The sequence below is a fragment of the Sitophilus oryzae genome, unplaced genomic scaffold, assembly GCF_002938485.1.
Source record: "Sitophilus oryzae breed Bouriz unplaced genomic scaffold, Soryzae_2.0 scaffold_1389_pilon_pilon, whole genome shotgun sequence".
NCBI lineage: Eukaryota > Metazoa > Arthropoda > Insecta > Coleoptera > Curculionidae > Sitophilus > Sitophilus oryzae.
In genome coordinates, this window is record NW_022146047.1 from 615,026 (window position 1) to 630,102 (window position 15,077).

General features: G+C 30.4%; 1 protein-coding gene across 7 annotated transcripts in view; it reads left to right on the forward strand.

Annotated features, from left to right (window-relative positions):
• LOC115875498 (beta-alanine transporter) overlaps window positions 1-15,077 on the forward strand; it is a 934,216-nt gene that overhangs the window by 547,711 nt on the left and 371,428 nt on the right. For all 7 annotated transcript variants that reach the window (XR_004049013.1, XR_004049014.1, XM_030890970.1 and 4 more), the window contains 2 exons: window positions 7,058-7,263; window positions 9,492-9,653. Coding sequence is in view for 5 of the 7 variants with exons in the window: in XM_030890970.1 (XP_030746830.1) it covers window positions 7,058-7,263; window positions 9,492-9,653 (368 nt within the window). In the remaining 2 variants the exon portion in view is untranslated. The remainder of the gene's footprint in view (window positions 1-7,057; window positions 7,264-9,491; window positions 9,654-15,077) is intronic.

Below are 15,077 nucleotides of genomic sequence, written 5' to 3' on the forward strand. Positions count from 1 at the left end.
ATACTGCCTAAGTTTTCGTAATACAGTTCGGACACCACCCTGTATAGGTGGCGGCTCCTACAAGTAGGAGCCATATTCACACCGAAATAAGATTTCACAAGTCAAAAACACCCAGGCACTCATTTTCATCCAAATATCAACATTATATCAGATATTATTAAAAAAAACGAAATAAAAATGAAACTTCTACACCCTATGTCTCTGAAACCAAGCATTCTAGGCCATACATTTATAGGAACTTTTTTACTTATTTTTATCTGCTGAATATGCTGTCGGTTTCCTGAATACAATTCGGACAATCCTGTATAAGCAAATTTATAGTTACAAGAAATGTACTATCATGTATTTAATTATGTAGTAATTACCTTTTTGATAGGTAACTACACACCACCAAAAAAGAACAATTAAAAATGAATAATAATAAATTAATATTATCTATAAATGTATGTTTACTGTATAAAGCTCTTTTAAAAGATACTTTTACTCGTTTTAAAAGTATTCTCGTGTCATCAATACTTCAAAGCAGGGGCGGCTCGTAGCACTGGAAGATGGTGAGACACATTAGAAGAGAATTTTTATTAGTATGTATATAGGGTGACCATTAGTACGAGGTCCAATATCTTCGTAGTTGACAAATATATGAAAAAAAAGTTCTATATAAAAAAAGTGCATATCCTAAAAAAATATTTTCTTTAAAATTGCAATCGCATTACCATTTTTTCTGTACAGAATTGGGTTCAGCATAAAATTCAGCATACATCACACTATTGATTTATTTGAAGCACTATATATGCGGGATTTCCATGATAATTCATATTTGAAAAATTTCATTTTTTAAAAAGTGGTAAAAACCTGGAGTGAATTTAACTTATTATAGCGAGTTATGTAGGACAAAAGAAGAAATCCGAGAAAAATTTACATTACTTTATACAGGGATTTTTTATGACACGGTCAACATTGCAATATTATAATGCTATATCTCAATTTTTTTAACTGCAATACACACTGTATATTATTTTTAGTATTTTAGATACCTACAGACTTAAAAAGCGCACATTTTTGTATTTAAAATATTTCTAAATTTTTAGCAGTTGCCTTAAGCCTTATGTAATATAATTTGCAGTATTATACCGTATGATCGAATAAAAATGGCGTCAGCGATGGCTATGAAATGAAGATCGCTGTCATTTTATATGTAAAATTATATGGGAAATGTCATCGATCGTCATTTTCAAGCCAACTGGACGCCGTTTTTTTTTTTCGATCATACGGTACCTATTACATAGGGCTATTGCAACAGTAAATTTTTATCAAAGCGACCTCAGGATATTTTGTCTTATATTTTACTCTGTATGGTAAAATGTTGTTTTTCTACCCATCCTATAAAAATAAAACAAAATGAAACCTCTGTAACAGGTTGCTTTACTTTTTGACTATACGAGTACACAATTTATCTAGAAATGATTCGAATTCGAAAAACTTTACCTGGGGAAGTCCTCTGATGATGCATGATCCCTCTAAATCATCATATCAATCAACAAGTCACTGCCCACTTTTTAGGTATTTACTTAATACGTTGTAATCAGTAAGACGAGTAATTAAACATGCAATTCACATTAAAAAACGTATATATTAATCAATTAGAGACAAAACAGTGTAATAACCGGCAGAGTTAATTCAAACTGTGATTCAAACTAATACAAATTCCCAAATAATGCAATTTCGCATTTTCAGCCTGTCGCCAGCTGTCGCCTAAAATCTCTCGGGCTGATCGGGAAATGATCGAGAAGAGATACATATTTTTACCGAACGGCTTTTAAGGTTTAAATTTACATTTAAGGCTCGCCTCAATACGGTCTTTTTACGCGCTACTACTCCATACATTTTATCTCTCTTCAACTAAAGGTTTTGCCTATGCTTTTTCTTTTCATTCTATAGAAATAAGATTCCAGTGAACGCTGTCGCTCCGTCATTGCGATATACCACAATACGTTAGACAAGGAAAGGCGAGAGGCAAACCTCTGCACATATACTTCTTAAAGAACAAATGAGATGGATATATATATATATATCGTCGAGTTTGTCGCATATGGGAAAGGAAGCGCGTTTAAAGGAATACCATCGACGTAATTTATTGTAGAATGACGGATAAAAAATACAATTATTATTGATGCAAATAGGGAAAAAAATATAAAATTGTGATTAAAGATGTATCGATTAATACGTGTAATTCTTCAAATGTATTGGTGAGGCACTGCCTCATCTGCCTCATAGGACAAGCCGCCCCTGCTTTAAAGCGTTTTTAATTTCAATTTAACGTGTCCGCCACAAAAGGCAAACAAAGTTATCGACGAACGCTGTCAATTTCCCAAGCTTTTTCTCGGTTTTCCTCTCCAGCACAAAACATTTATGGCTGCGCTTATATTCAAAGAATACTCTTTATTATCGTGCCAACATAAAACCAACCGAATATGACACAAAGTATGTTATTCTCGCATTTATTTTAATAAATCCTTTCGCCTGCTTTTTGAGATAGCGTTTTGAATATCTATCTTTGACGCTATCTCTTTTTGAGATAGCGTCATTTATCAAGTCGGCTCCTTGATAAAATAATATTTGATGTTTCGTTGTCCCTAACAAAAAAAATATAGTGAAAATTTAATGGTAAAAAGTTTTTTTTTCTTTGTTAAAAATTAGGGTGATTTGTTATACAGGGTGGTCCGAACTGTATTTCGGAAACTTCAACAGCATATTCTGTAGATAAAAATAAGTTAAAAATATCGTATAAATATATCGCCTAAAATGCTTAGTTTCGTAGATACATGTAGAAATTTTATTTTTATTTCGATTTTTTCCAAATAATTTCTAAAGCAAAGGCAAGTTTTTTGACATGATAAATTTGATTCTCATGTCAATGTGACTCCTACCTATAGAGGGCGCTGCCTACATATTTTTTAATTATTTTGAAGAGTAATATCTTTTCGTCCGTACCTGTATAAAGCTACCGAGTAAAAAATATACATTTAAGATATTTTTTACGTGAAAAAGATTTTTTTCAAAATATTCCAAATTTTCAATTTTTTATTTCGCGAAAAAACCTTAGGATTGTGTTTTTTGGGGTAGAAATATAGTACTCCTAAAATATTTGCACTTATTTAAGACTCCCCCTGTATATTAAATTAAGGATTTTATAATTTTTTTATATATTATATCAAGGATTTCTCGGTCGTAAGTTCTCAGAAATTTCTTTGGAGTCTCTCTTGAACCGGTAAAGGATTCCCATTCCATATTACGTATGGATATTGTTTCTAAAAAGGACGAATATTTTATATTGGGTTTTTTGACTAATTAAAGATAAGATATATCTGTGCTATTTAAAATTTAGCTTAATGATTTCTTAATTAGAATAGCATTTTTTTGAACATCTCCAAGGAAATTAATAAATATAATATTATTTTATATTTCCCTCAGTATTACTGTCTATATCAACCCTAAGTGGTTTTGCCTATCTTGTTAAATCAAAAAAGGGACAGAATTTCGATACAAATCTTATTTCAGGCCGGAAATTTGACAGTCCTGGCTTCTTTCTGATTGACCTTTCGAATTCCGCCAGAGATATGAGTTATTGTTCAATTTCACTCCAGTCGAATGTAAAATCGAAACCACGCTACAGATGCTTTCGTTTTTATTATTTCATTTTAGACTCTAGGGATGTCTTCAGGAGATAAAATATATATTAAGAATGGATCATTTTGATAAAATGAGTTATGTTTCAATATTCTGCAAAAATAACAAAACTTCTTGATTTATCTGGACTTGAACTATTAGTCTGCGGTTCTAATGGAAGAAAATTTATATTTTCAATGCTTGGTTGGCTAAAAATATTGTCTTTATTTTGTATAAAAACAACTTCCGACCTTTTTCGACCGTTTTTTTTCAGAGCTGACAATGAGTCTGCTGTTGATTTGATCTTAACATGGTTTGCAATTTCGATAATTTGATATTATTGTCGTTCTTTCTATTTATTAATATTTATTCTTTAAATTTTCTTTTTATCCATCTCTGCTTTTTCCTTCAAATGTATATTCTTGGTTTGCTGATTCCTATAAGAACAAGATTTATTTGTAATTAATGGCTATATTTTTCTGGCTTTATGGCTTTATTTTTATCAAACAAGTTTGCTACTGTAAAACGCACTTGAATATTTTTACCACTGATACAAAAGACTTAAATATATAAATCTTTTTGTTTTGTTAAATGCCACTAGGTTCTAAGTTTAACGGGAATCATTTTTCCAAAAACCATAAACTCAGTCATAAACATATTTTTTGTCATACGCTCCCAAAAACAGCTATTTTACGGACTCATTTCAGTCCGTAAAATGTTTCTTTTTCGGCCTAGGCCGTAAAGGTCGTCATGGCAACCTTTATGGACTAAAATGTCTAAATTCGTTATTTGGTTGTTTTATTTTGTCATTCGAAATTTGTCACAAAATCACATAAAATTATACATATATTTATAATTAAATTATTAAATACTAACAATATCAAAAGCTAAGTTATTTGTTTAAAGTAAGTACCTAGGTACCTATTTAAAAGAGGCTTTTAAATTAAAATATTCTTAAATTACAGTCACAAACAAGACATAATCATGTGGTACATTTTTTGGCCTAAGACAAGCATATTTTCTATACAACTCAACTGATTGACAACGTTCCCTTCGTTCACCACCGGAAACACTCTTTGATATTAGTTTTTGTATCCGCAAGGGTAACTAAAAGGCAGCTGTTGTCTTTTTCTATGATGTCTTGCACTCGTAGAGAGTACAATTCTTCTCTTCTACATGCTCCACAAAGGCCAATGACAAGAGCTACCTAAAATCAAATACAATGGAATAAGAAACCATCTATATATTTTAAAATCATTATCGCAAACTTACCTTAGTAAGTAAATAAGTTTCATCACTAGCCGTGGCCAAAAAATCACTGATCTCTTTTATGGACAAAACCTTAGACTTTTTAGGCTCGTAACCAACCGAATTCCTCTTCAAAAAGCAATAAGTTTTGGAAATTTGTCAATATAAATATCTTCTTTAACACTTAACACTGCTCTCAGCATGGAATATTTCGACCAAATTGACGATGGTTTGAATGTTTGTGACTGTAATTTAAGAATATTTTAATTTAAAAAGCTCTTTTTAAATAGGTACCTAGGGTACTTACTTTTCGTGGAAATAATTTAGCAATACATCTTCATTTACAACGAATACGCCATTTTTGTCTTTCCATTCATTAAAAACATCATATTCTTTCTGGTAAATGGCACGAGACTTCACAGGAAGTAAATCCAACACGATTTCTTTGGCCTTATTAGCAATATGTTCGGGATTTTGGAACATTTTAAAATTGTTGATGAATTTGTGTGATTTTGTGACAAATTTCGAATGACATGTCAAAATGCGATGAAATAAACAAACTCGTTACTAAGATATGAATTTATAAGCCAACTTTTTTCAAACATTATAATTTCAAATATGGAAAATTTGCAAATATGCGTTCTAAAAAACTGTAAAAAGCGTATGACAAAAAATAGTGTATGTAACACGTACCTAAATTATGTTTTTTAGGACTCATCTACTATTTCGCAAACAGTAATGATTCGTCCTAAAAAACATCATTTTAGGTACTAGTTACATAAATAGCTATAATTTAATGCATTTAAGGTTATTGTGTACAGGGTCCGGCAATAGTGCGTCAGGCATCTGTAGCTCCTAGAATAAAAAACTTGAGAATTTTGTTTAAGTGCAAACCTAAAGTATGTACCAGGATGTATTTCAGAAAAATATTTTAACTTCTATAGGGTGGCTCAAAAAAGTGTGCGTGGACCTGGACGATTTTTTTAAATGGAACACCCTGTATATAATTGCATTTTTGGCTTCCTTTCAGATCACTTTACATAACCCTAAGATATGAATAAATATATTTCGATAGTTTCAGAGATATTAAAAAATATATGAAAAATATGTATTTTTCAGCCCTTCTTAAAAAAATTATTAAAAATACAAGAACTGTTCTGAAATCAAAACTATATTAGGTATTTACTTTAGATAGTCTGTTCTTAGTTTGTTATAAATATGGTAATCGTATATCATACAGGATGTTCAATATTCTACGCCAAACTTTCTAAAATATAAATAATTTTTCTTTGTTATTTTAAATGGAACACCCTGTATATTATTTTTTTTTATTAGATGGAGAGTTAAAATGAACATTTTTGTATTTAGAGTATTTTAAAATTTTGAACGGTTTCGCAGATACGCGCAGTATTATTTCATATGGCGCTTTCAATGGTAAAATACGAGAGAAAAATCATTGGGTGACTTTGATAAAATTTACTGTGGAAAATTCCATATGAAATATAAAACCGCAAATATCTGCGAAACTGTTAAAAATTTTGAAATACTCTAAATACAAAAAATGTTCATTTTTTAATTCTCCGTCTATTGAAAAAATAATATACAGGGTGTTCCATTTAAAAAAACGAGGAAAAATTATTTTATATTTTAGAAAGTTTGGCGTAGAATTTTGAACATTCTGTATAATTTATTATTTTCATATTTATAGCAAAGTAAATACAGACCATCTAAAGTAAATACCTAATATAGTTTTGATTTCAGGACAGTTCTTGTATTTTTAATATTTTTTTTAAGAAGGGCTCAAAATATATATATTTTTGATTTATTTTTTAATATCTCTGAAACTATCAAAATATATTTATTCATATCTTAAGGTTATGTAAAGTGATCTGAAAGGAAGCCAAAAATGCAATAATATACAGGGTGTTCCATTTAAAAATATCATCAAGGTCCACTCACACTTTTTTGAGCCACCCTATAGAAGTTAAAATATTTTCTTGAAATACATTCTGGCACATACTTTAGGTTCGCACTTAAACAAAATTCTCAAGTTTTTTATTCTAGGAGCTACAGATGCCCGACGCACTATTCCCGGACCCTGTATTTATATAAATAAATCAAATGTGTGTTTTATGTATTTTAGAGTTAATGGAAAGGCTGTTCCATTAGATTTCCTTTCGAAGTCGACTAGAAAACACGCATCAAAAACACTAGAAGACGATCAAAAGTATGGAATTAGACATTTATTTTTGTACCCAAATCTTCGCTGGAAGACGATTATTGTAACATTTTTATGGTTTACCAATACTAGTGTTTATGTCGGACTATCATATTATGCACCCACTCTAGGTTTGTATTATACAGGGTGAGTCTTAAATAAGTGCAATTATTTTTAAGGGTAGTAAATTTCGACCCCAGAAACACATCTATTTAAGACACACTTGGTTAAGACTCACCCTATATAATTGTGTTATTATTAAATAAATATATCCGTCACCCATATAATAATTGTAAATCTTTATTCATAAACTACGAGTAACAAACTAGTCCAAAAATATTAGTTATTAATAATTAATTAAGGAGGATTTTTTTGTGATATACAGGATGTCTTAAATAAAAAGAAATATATTTTCTTTTTAGAGGTTTTCAAATAAAACTAAAATTGCCGAGTTATTTAAATTTTGTGAACCAATTTCTGTATTTTCGTAAAAAAATCATCTGCTATTTATGTTGAAATTTATCAAGATACGTTTTTTAACTGAAAATTAAAAAAAAATCCAAAAATTTCGCGAAAAAACCCTTATGGACGTGTTCCTTGAATCGAATTAACCACTCCCAGAATACTTGCACTTGTTTAAGGCTCACCCTGTATTGGAACTAACAAAATCCTTAAAAGTTCTCTCGTTCAAGAGTCAACTTGTTGGGTTTTCAAAAATACGTCAAAAAATTATAATTTTTTTTGGTAATGTATGAACAAAACACTTAGTAGCTACTTCTGGTCAATTAAAAATATATAAAATTAATAGCCACATTAATAGTTATGATCTAATAGGGGAAATATCATTTTATTAATAAGCAAATGTTAACTTGCTAATATTTCCAAAACAACTTTACTTTTTAGTATGTTCAAATCCTACTAACTCTAAAGAGAACGACAAAAAATACATTATTTTTGTTACAATGTCAAATATTTAAAAATCAATAAAATATAGTTTAAACTTTTGTATATAGTATTTCCGGAATATTCTTAAACGTCTTTTACATATTAAAACGAGCTTCATTCTGTATACATGAAACATCTCACTATTCATGACTCATCGCCATATAATCCATTTTCTCCACAATGGAAATTACCATTTTCCAAAACCAATCGGGACTTGATAAATTGTCCAGTATTATATTTCGACTAACTCGTAATACAGATAGTTTATGTTGCGCAGCGATTTTGATTTAACTATTTGAAGGTTTACTTTGCGAAAATTTATCGAGCATCTCTAATTGCCTGCACTAAATATTCATTTAAGATATAATAACATTTTCTATAGACTATGATATAATTAAGATTTTATAATAATTGTTAATATCTTTATGTCTATATACAGTGTCACACAAATTTATGTCAAATTTGACTTTGGCATGGGATTATGACTTAAATCTAATTCCTCAAAGTACTGAGTTTTTATACTACAGCCATCTGTGAAGAAGTTGGGTGCAGTTAACCGTGAGGTTGTCCACTTAGAGTGCCTGCATTAGTGCGTTTTATCAGTGGTTACCATATCGTAGATATTTCCGTATTTTTTTTTCTACTGATTGACTTTTTTCAATGAGGTTCCTTGTGGACAACCTGAGCTTCCGACTGTATAGTATATTTGCCACTGGTCCGCAATACCTGATTTCATTATTTCACGTTTTTGTACATGTTTTTTGTGCTCGCTAAGTCGTACATTTATAGAACGTTTAGTCCCTCCAATATACTCACCGTATTCACAAGGTACCTGGTAGATGTTTGTTTCATTGACTCTTGCCTTGTTTTTGTTAGGATGCTTCTTAGAGTCGATCCAGATTTGAAGACAATTTTAATTTCATTCTTTTTGGCTATTCGCTCGATCTTTTCTGACATTCTTTCCTTTTAATATGAAATAGTCAAGAGATTCTCCTCAGGTCGATGAACCACTGGACCAGTTTTACAAGTTGATATAATTTTGTCTAGTGACTTCTCAGAGTCACCATTCTGAAGCAAATCCATTTTAATATTATTTAATTCAACATTAAGTGATGCTTGATTACTGCGTATGGTGTTTGCTGAATAGAATAGTTTCATTGAAAACCTAAATATTGTCCCGTGTGTGTGGGTTTTCTGTATACAGATGTATCAATCGATCCCTCATGTCTACTAACAAAGACATCTTGATGATTCAGATACCAGCGTATAGAATTATATTCATTATTTTTTTTATGAAAAGAGAATGCACATATTGAGCGAATTATCGACATAAATACAAAATTAAGAATTTACTAAGTGTCTTTGTTGGCCTGTATTCAAACTTTGAATTTATACAAATATGATTTAATAATAGGTGGTGACGAGTACTTGAATTTCTTCCTTGCCGGAGCTGTCGAATTTCCAACATATCTATTTTTATGGCCTGCGATGGAAAAATTGGGTAGAAGATGGACTCTTTGCGTTAGTATGGTAGTCGGAGGATCATCATGTCTGGCCACGTTTTTAGTACAAAATGGTAAGGCTTGGTTACTTTGCTTGTAAATTATTTTTTAGTAAATATTTGACAATCTGTCAGCAATTTTTAAAATTTACTGTAAGAATTTGGACTATGCACAGTTGTCATTACCAAGTTGATATCATAGCCAATATCTCTATTTATACAAATATTTTTTTTTAAACGTCATGAAAATATTCATTTTTGCGATGTGATTGACTATACATATAAAAACCACGTTTCAACGCCTAGACAAAAGTAAGCACTATTACGCTTAGCACAATAATATACAAAAATATTATTAAATTGGCATTAAGCCTCAAATTAAAAAAAGCTAGATGGAGAACATCTTAATTATCTAAGATTCGCTGATGACATAGCCCTAGTTACCAATAGTCCTGAAGAACTACAAGCACAAATTAACGAACCAAATATAGCAACAATAGACAACAATGAGCCAAACTACAAAGAGAGTATCTAAATATGTGAGGGAGAAATGGTGTAGACTATAATGGTGTAGAGTGTAGACCATTATTGGAAATGGTTGAAAATTGTTTAAAAATTATTTGTTGTGCTTGGAAAAAATTCTTGAAACCAAGTTCTTTTCGGTTTAAAAATTAAGTAAATGAATCAAAGTCAAACGTACAGCCTCTCCAAAAATATATCATATCTACTCTTAAAAAACAATATACTGTTATTATTTCCTTATTCATAACATACATTTCGAAGTTGTTTCCAGATATGTAGAATCTACAGGGTGAGTTTCCTACGATGTTTTCTGTGGGTATCTCGGAAACTACTGGAGATAGAGAGTCGGTTAAATGGGTAAAGAATTGCAGTTTTGTGGGGTCATCAATATGCACCTTTCAGATTTATGAAAAACTTCATGGCTTACTAGATATTTCGAAAAAAAAACAAATTTTGGCTATTTTGAAAATTGTCTATAATTCCATTATAATTTATTTTAGACAAAAAGTTTTCAGATAAAAGTTGTAGATAATCACATCCCTAATGAGTTTGTGTTCTCCGATTTTTTCTAAAGCCTGTCATTTTTGACATATGACACAAACATATGTTTTTTTTAAATGAAAACCGCAGTTGGCCATGACTTCATAAAAAGCGCCATTTTTTAAGTTTTTCAGCGATATAAGCTATAATATGATTTTTTCAAAAAGTTACCGAGTTATAGCCTCGGTTATAGCCAATTCTAATCTTTCTTGACTAATTTCACTTAGTTGGCATGGTATTTTTATTTTGTTGTGATTTATAACTTATAAAAAGACAGAATATTTTATTAAACGGTTGTTTACAATTTACATTACACAAACTAAAACTTAAAAAACTAATATCACCGCATACACTTTAAGTTATTTTAGCAAATGTTCAAAACAGCCGCCATGGTTTTGTACATAAAATGCCTCTTTTTAAAACTGAATCACAAGCTTTTTCCACAGAATGGCCGATCAACTTTAATGAACTTCTCCCGTACCGCCTCTTCGAGTGCCTCTCTTAATTCATAAGTTCTTTTGTAAACCTTGTTGTTAACCACGCACCGCATAAAAAAAATCTAAAATGGATAGGTCAGGTGATCGAGGAGGCCCATGCAATTGGTCCACCTCTTCCTATCCCTTAATTTGCATAATTATGATATAAATAATTAATTTTTAACATTTCTTTCATTATGAGGGGGAGTGCCATAATGAAAGTCATGTTGGAACCACTCTATTGATGCGCGAGTGTCTAAATTTAAATTTAAATTTTCTAAAAAACGTAAGTAACGTTCACTGGTCAACATATCCTCGTATGGCCAAGAAAAGTTGAACCAATAATCCTACACGCTATTCTTCATTTGAAAAATTCATATTTACAATTTTTGTTTATTTTAATTTACAAAGTTTGGATGTGACAGTTTCACATTACTGAGAACAACGACGATTGACTTGTTTCCATAGCTAACTAAGTAAAATTGTTTAAAAATGATAAGAATTGGCTATACCTCAATAATTTTTCGAAAGAAACATATTATAGCTTATATCGCTGAAAAGCTTAAAAAATGGCGCTTTTTATGAAGTCATGGCGAACTATGATTTCCATTTAAAAAAACATATATTTGTGTCATATGTCAAAAATGACAGGGTTTAGATAAAAACGGAGGGTATAATCTCATTAAGGATGTGATTATCTACAACTTTTATCTGAAAACTTTTTGTGTAAAATAGATTATAATGGAATTATGGACAATTATTTAAAATAGCCGAAGTTTGTTTTTTCGAAATATCAAGTAAGCCATGAACTTTTTCAAAAATCTGAAACGCGCATGTTTATGACCCTACAAAACTTCAATTCTTTCCCCATTTAACCGACTCTCTATCTCCAGTAGTTTCCGAGATACCCATAAAGAACATCGTAGGAAATTCACCCTGTATAAATCTTAAAGGCATTAAAATACATTTTACGCTATAATAAACAAATCGAATCAATAGCTAAGCTATTTGGAGCTAGCAAAACCCGATATGGTAGCAATCAAAAGTTTACTGTACGTTTATATAGCCTCCTGAACAGCTCCCAATGTTAACTTACGTTCTGTACGTTCTCGATTTAATCGTGTATTAATTAGAAATAATTCTACATAACCTCCACCGTGCTGTGCTTAATAAGTTCACGTTGAATAATTGAAATGTGTGCGGCTTTTCAAACGAACCTAGATACAAACAGTAATAAGTCTGTGTGTATTTAATTCAGAATTTTCAAAGAGCCTCGCGAGTCTATTGTTGAATTATTTGAGCCAGTTATTAAATTAATATACGTTCGTATTAATATACGATAAGGAATATTGTAAATTAATAAGAAAAGGAGTTGTGTATTTTCCCTTTACAATATTAGCGAAAACGTTATTTAACGGTGAATAATTTTCTTGAAATTTAATACTAAATATTAATTAATTATTTTTTTTTTGGGAGAATACAAACAAATGTAGCTTTACAAATATAGGTTACAAACAGTAATAAATCTTTTGAACCATTCAATTCAGAACTTTCTAAAGAGTTACTGAACCTATTATTAATTGATTTGAAATGATTATTATATTGCGTTATATAAATTAGACTTAAGTTTGTAATTAATGCAATTTTTTATCGATGGTATACCGGGTGCGTCTCAAAAGTGGTTCATCCCAATAACTTTTTTATTTTTTTCAGATAAAATACGAGATTTGGTGTGTTAGTTTATGACATAAATTAGGATTGATTGATGTAGTCAATTGTTTTTGTTTCACCGGAAATGACTACAATTTTTGATTTTTAAATAGCATCTTCCATAGTTTTTTACTTCATTTGATAGGAAATGACAATCTGAATTGAATGACATATCATATGTCAACTTTTAACATTTTCGCATATGGTTTATTTGAAATTGTAACGTGCTATTCATAACGACAATTTGACTCGATATACCAAGTGAGTGGTACCTAATTATTCGTAAAAAAATGCTTTTTCCAAATATGCTAATGAGCCATCTTCGTTCCATTTGAAAAATTGAGATATGATTAAAAATATGATTTGGACATCTTTTAACAGGCCAGGACAAAACACGAAAAACATTAGACGATCAAATCTATTTTTCCATGGCTCCTTGATTAAAAATTATTGTTTTTAACGCAACCATGGCAATTTAGATTGAAATTTAAAATACAGTATTTTTTTAAGCTAAAATTTGAAAAGTTGACATATGACATGTCCGAGGATATGTCATTCTATTCAGAGTATTATTTTCTATCGAATAAAGTAAAAACATACTGAAGGTGTCATTTAAAAATCAAAAGTTGTAGTCATTTCCGGTGAAACAGGAAGTGGCCAAAAACAATTAAATACGTCAGTCAATCCTAATTTATGTTATATACTAACATACCAAATCTCGTTTCTTTATCTGAAAAAAATTCAAAAAAATAGAGGTGAGCAATAATAACAATAAAGTGGGAGTCTTTTTTTGAGACGCGCCCGGTATATTACGAATATTTGGTTTACAAATATAGTGACTCTAAAATGAGGATTCCAAATCTATCTGTTTTTAAGCGTATATTATGCAAAATTATTTTTTCTTTAATGTGGTAGACAATGATAGGTAATATGATGATTATACTAAAAGAATTTTGAACTTCTATTGTCTTTTATTTCATTTAGCTTACACAACGTTTCGGTTAGTCAAATGTAAATTAATCTAATAATCTAGTGCAAGGCATTGGCCCCAGAAACACGTCCATGAGTTATTTTTCGCGAAAAAAAATTGAAAATTAGGTATTTTTTGAAAAAAAATTGGAAATTTCTTTAATGTTTAGTTAGAAAACATAATGTCTTAATATTATGGCAATATAAATAATAGATTAAATTTACAAGAAAGAAAACCCAGAAAAGATCCAGTGGTTCTCAAAATTTAAGCAATTTTTTTTTAAATCATCAATGTAAAATATCTCGGTTATTTTGGACTTATTTGAAAGCCGGTAAAGAGAAAATATATTTCTTTTTTTTTAGATCTACCAGTCCTGAAAATATTTGCACTTATTTATGAATCCCCCTGTATATTACCGTACAGAAAAATTCCTTAGAAAATGTCTGTTTTTAAAAAATAGTTTTTTAAATGTCGAACTATTTTAAGAAGCATTTTAACAAAAACAAGACCTGACGAATCGAAACATGAGATAGTATATTTATATTAGACCTAAAATAGCCGAATAGAAGAAAAAAATTATAAAGTTTTGATATGTTGAGATTAGACGCACCAACAGGAGACTTTTCAAAATCTAAAGAGTTCTTAACTTTAAAGGGTGAGCTTCACCCCAATACGTCCTTTGATGGTTTTTCGCTTTTTTCTCAGAACCCGTTGGTCCCACAAAAAATTTTACTTACCGCAAATATTACCTACAAAATTTGCTACAAAAAAGGTTCTATTCATTATTTATATTAATTCAATGCATTTCGAGCAATAACCGTTTGAAAAATGGAATACAAAAAAATACAGACCGCCTTTCAAATTATAGTCTCCCAAGGTATTTTAACGTGCTAAATATACACGCAACAGATATAATACTGTATAATATAAACAAAAACATTGCCTATTCCACTAAACTAACATTAATACTTTTATTTACATATTGTCATCGTCTATAGTTTCTAGAATATGCTCATTCGAACAACTTTGCCTATGATAGGTTCCGCACATAGTTGTACATTTCATGCCGGCTTTAATGCAACTGCATCTTTTTACACAATCTTGTTTGCAGTTGCACGTTATTAATGACATAATTGAAGCAGGAGCGGGCGATTTTGTTGTATATAAAGGTGACAGCGTGTTGTTGATTTTCTTCCAGCCCCACTGGTCGGGTTTTATAGGTTGTTCTTACCATATTTGTACTTGAAGATATGTTCTCCGAGAATGTTACCTAGCTGCAGC